This window comes from Ceratotherium simum, chromosome 7 (genome assembly GCF_057802395.1).
Source record: "Ceratotherium simum simum isolate JZ-2026a chromosome 7, ASM5780239v1, whole genome shotgun sequence".
In the NCBI taxonomy this organism is placed as follows: Eukaryota; Metazoa; Chordata; class Mammalia; order Perissodactyla; family Rhinocerotidae; genus Ceratotherium; species Ceratotherium simum.
This window is the reverse complement of record NC_141906.1, coordinates 27,552,359-27,556,533: the sequence shown is the minus strand read 5'-3', so window position 1 is coordinate 27,556,533 and position 4,175 is coordinate 27,552,359. Positions and strand designations below refer to the sequence as shown.

General features: G+C 44.6%; 1 protein-coding gene across 1 annotated transcript; it reads right to left on the bottom strand.

Moving 5' to 3' along the window:
- Positions 1–563: 563 nt before the first annotated feature.
- LOC101402030 (olfactory receptor 51E2) lies at positions 564–1,576 on the bottom strand. Its single transcript, XM_004433921.2, has one exon. The coding sequence runs from the start codon at positions 1,524–1,526 to the stop codon at positions 564–566; it is 963 nt and encodes a 320-aa protein (XP_004433978.1). The 5' UTR covers positions 1,527–1,576.
- Between the last annotated feature and the right edge of the window lie 2,599 nt (positions 1,577–4,175).

The window sequence follows — 4,175 nt, the reverse complement described above, 5'->3', positions numbered from 1 at the left end:
TGTGTTCTATGTTTAGGGATATTTTGTTAGGATAAATTTTCAAAGGTGAGATTATAGCACTAAAGCATGCAATTTTTAAAAATTTCTTGCTATATATTGCCAATTACACCATCAGCTGTGACACTCAAGAATATGTGTTTCAACACAATCTCCTTTTTCATTGTGAATTTCATTAATAAAAACTGCTAATTTAATAAGCAAAACTGCCTAAACTGCCTAATTATTGTTTTAATATAGGTTTCTTGGATTATTAGTCAGATAGAATAATTTTTCTCTTGTTTCAAAGCCAATTGTATTTTTTGTCGCTCTTCTTTATTTTTTTAATTACTTATTGGGGCATTGGTGGATTTTCTAATTTAAACTTTTTATATAATAAGGATATCAGTAACATTTTGACCTATGGAAGGGAATCGTAGCTCCCCAAATTTCACCCTGAGCAGAAGCAGAATTTGGTGGCCAAACCAGACAAGCATTGCTATGCTTATAGGCAACTGGAATTAAGCTAGCATTAAGAAATCAATATATCAAGCCATTAAGGATAAGAGAAAGTAGAGTGGTAAGGGTCACCTGCCTCCCACAGCCTGAAGGTCCTTGTCACAGCTCATCCTGAACATAGCTAGCACCCGAGTTCTGATCTGTTTGGTCTTGGCAGCATAGATGATGGGATTGATCACAGGAGGCAGCAGTAGATAGACATCACCCATGAGAACATGCACAAGGGGATCAAGGCTGTTTCCAAAACGGTGCACCACTGAAAGGCCAATGAGAGGCACATAGAAGGCCAGCACCACGCCGATGTGTGACACACAGGTTCCAAAGGCCTTGGCCCGCTCTGACTTGGAAGGCAATTGTAGAACTGTTCGTATTATCAGAAAATAGGACAAGGAGATGAACAGGACATCCACACCCATGACCAGGAGAATGGCGGTAAGACCATAGACCACATTGGGCAATGTGTCTGCGTAGGCCAACTTCATCACATCCTGGTGCACACAATAGGAGTGTGAGAGCACATTGGAGTGGCAGAAGGCCAGCCGCTTGATGAGCAGAGGCAGTGGGATAAAGAAGAGGGATCCACGGACCACTGCCACCATACCAATCTGGGCTGTCACTGTATTGTTGAGCACTGCGGCATGGCGCAATGGATGGCAGATGGCTATATAACGGTCAAAGGCCATGGCCAGCAGGATGGTGGACTCAATGGCTGAGAGAGCGTGAATAAAGAACATCTGGGCAATGCAGGCATCAATGGTAATCTCCCGGGAATCAAACCAGAAGAGGGCGAGGATCTTAGGCATGGTGGATGTGGACAAGGCCAGGTCAATTGCTGCCAGCATGCAGAGAAAGAGGTACATGGGAGCATGAAGGCTGCGCTCCGTCCTTACGATGAAGACCACGATGCAGTTTCCAAACGCTGCCATGGCATATATTAAAAGCAGGGGGAAGCCAATCCAGAAATGGGCTTCTTCTAGTCCTGGGATGCCAATAAGCACAAAGGTAGCATGTGTGAAGTTGCAGGAATTCATAGCTGGCACTAAAAAGTGGCACTGGAGAGGATGAAGTCACACTGGCAGCCTGCTAGCCTGCTAGGACATGGAGCACAGTCAAAGATGTCAGCCCTGGAAATCTGGGAACTGAATGTACCTTAGCTCTCCCTCCTCTATTTTCCCACTCTCTGAAGCCATTTAGGATCTCTGATAAGCCCTGAAGTCCTCTTCCAAAGGGAAAAGTGACAGCTCAAATTTATTTATCAATCACTACTCTCAAGGTCCATTTACATTTTTTAAAGGGATCCTGGGGAGAACAATGCTTATCCCAAAGTGTATTCTTCCCAAGTTCCCTCAGACTCCTTCTCCTGGCCCGTACCTTCATTGTGTGGACACTGGGTGGTCCTTTTCTCAGATAGGTGTTAAGAGATGTTGGGAACCCATTCCAGATAGGGCTGCATCCCCTTTCCTCTCCTCTCCTTCTCTTCAATTATTTATTCATTCCATAAGCATTTACTCATATGACCTACTATGTACAAGGTTATTTTCTGGATGATACAGAGGTAAAAGACACATCTTTTGCCCTTCAGATTCCCTGCCTACTATGGTGGAAGATAGACAAGTAACCAAATTATTAGAGTTTTGGGACAGGTGTTAGCATAAGGTGTGCATTTAATGCATGGGAGGGGGAGAGGCATGATCAGAAGAACCTTTCTGAAAAGGATGATACTTCTGTTTAGTCTTGAAACATGAGCAGAAATCAAACAGAGAAGAGAATAAAGGGTATACCAAGCCAGTGAGGGTACGGAGGTTTTCTTTTTTTTTTTTTTTTCCAAATTTTCAGGATTCCAGGTCTCCAAGTTTAAGGTCAGTGAGGGGGAAAAGAAACACAACAGTACTCAAAAAAAAAAAAAAAAAAAAAGTGAAAAGAAAAACAAAACATAAGAAATAAAGGCAAAAATCAATCTGTTAAGGAAAAAAAGGAAACTCATCTGGGGTCATCAACAGAAAGGCAGTAGCTCCTTCCAATGACTTCTCTGGAGATGAAGGTGCTGGGAGGGTATGTGGCCTCCAACAGATCCTAGCTGCCTGTCATGTTCCTTGTGAAGGCTCTTCTCTCTGCTCCTGGCTGATGGGTTCCCGCACACCTGAAAGCTGCCCCCATGGTCACTCTCATTGCCCCATAGAGAACTTGGGTTGAGTCCTGATACTCCCAGAGCTTTGTCTTTCCTGGAACCTTTGCCAACAAGTCATTCATTATTAGAGGAGACATTTCCTTTTTGAAAGCCCAGTATTGCTGTGGCCCCGCACCCCTACCCAAATACCTCTGACCTCATTAAATGCTTTCCATTCTAAGCTCCCTAGGTGCCATGGTCTTTAGAGCTAGTTGTCTCTAAAGAGCCAAGGGCTTGGCTTTAAGAAGAGCCTCTGAATCTTGGGAATAAACTTGGCAGTTGTTTCTCGTCATTGATATTCAGGTTAACCTGTCCATCTCCCCAGGATTCTTCTTCACTCCTAATCTGGGTCCTTACTGCAACTGAGAGATGCTCTTTCATTTGGCCTTAGTGGAGAGGGTTTGGAGACCAGCAGTCTTAAAATATAATATGATAAATTCAGAACTAAAAGATTTAACTTTGATTATCCCCCAACATGGATAAGCAAGGAAGAACAGATCCAGGGCTCAAAGGTCACAAAATCCACATCTCTGACCACTATTTACTCTTCTTTATCCTCAGAACTTGTGCAAAGACATAACAGCTACCCTCCTTGACAAATATCAGATTCCAAATTTGGCCACTCACTGCTGTCAGAGGATGAAAAGCTCTTTTCAAAGGCAAATAATTACATCCTTCAGTGAAATAAAAGACAGCTTATATCTTGTATCCATCCAACCATCTATGTATCTATCATAGATAGCTCAGGGAGGGAGATTCAGAAATCCAAACAAATCAGGCTGAAAAGTATGACATAATGCTAGGGAACCTTCCCTGGAAGGAGGCCATATCACTGGACCTCTGTGTCCAAGAGAAATGGGGAGCAGGTGAAAAACAGGGCAGGCATAAAGGGGGATCAGGGGAGCATAGTAACATATGTCCCCTTTCTCAAGGCCACTTACCCATGCTCCTGCCTACAGCACTGACAGATATGAGGGACTCTGTTGGCCTCAAAGTAGGATACTCTCCTGACTCCTCTCTCCGCAGGGCATCTTTTCTGCTTTGCTGGTCATAGTCTAAGACTTTGGGCCACCATCTCATCTCCCTAGTTACCTATCCTAGAAGATCTCATGTTTCCCTCCCATGTTGTCTGGCCTTCTGCCTAAAGATCCAATTTCAGCTTCTCTTAGTCTGAATGTGGCTGTTGCATTCATTCTCAGTTGCCTTTCTGGACTGTCAGCTAATGGTCTGGGATATTTCTTCTCAGGCTATGAAGGTGTGGGTGGGACACAATGGCCTCCCCCTGCCCTGCCATGAGGTAGTCCGTGGGGTCTTCAAGGTCCCTTAGGATGGCAGGAGTTTGGGCTGCCCAACCTCAGGTGAGGGTGCACTCACTTGAAAACAGTGCAGTCCTACTGAGAGAGCAGCTAGAGCTGGCTCACCCTTTCAGGCACAGGCCTATTTATAATGCCTCCCAGGGGCCCATGGGAACAGGCTGTGGGAGCATGGACTGAGGCCCCAGGGGCTTAGTAGA

Coding starts and splice junctions, on each gene's coding strand:
- LOC101402030 (XM_004433921.2), bottom strand. CDS start 1,526: ATGAATTCCTGCAACTTCACACATGCTACCTTTGTGCTTATTGGCATC.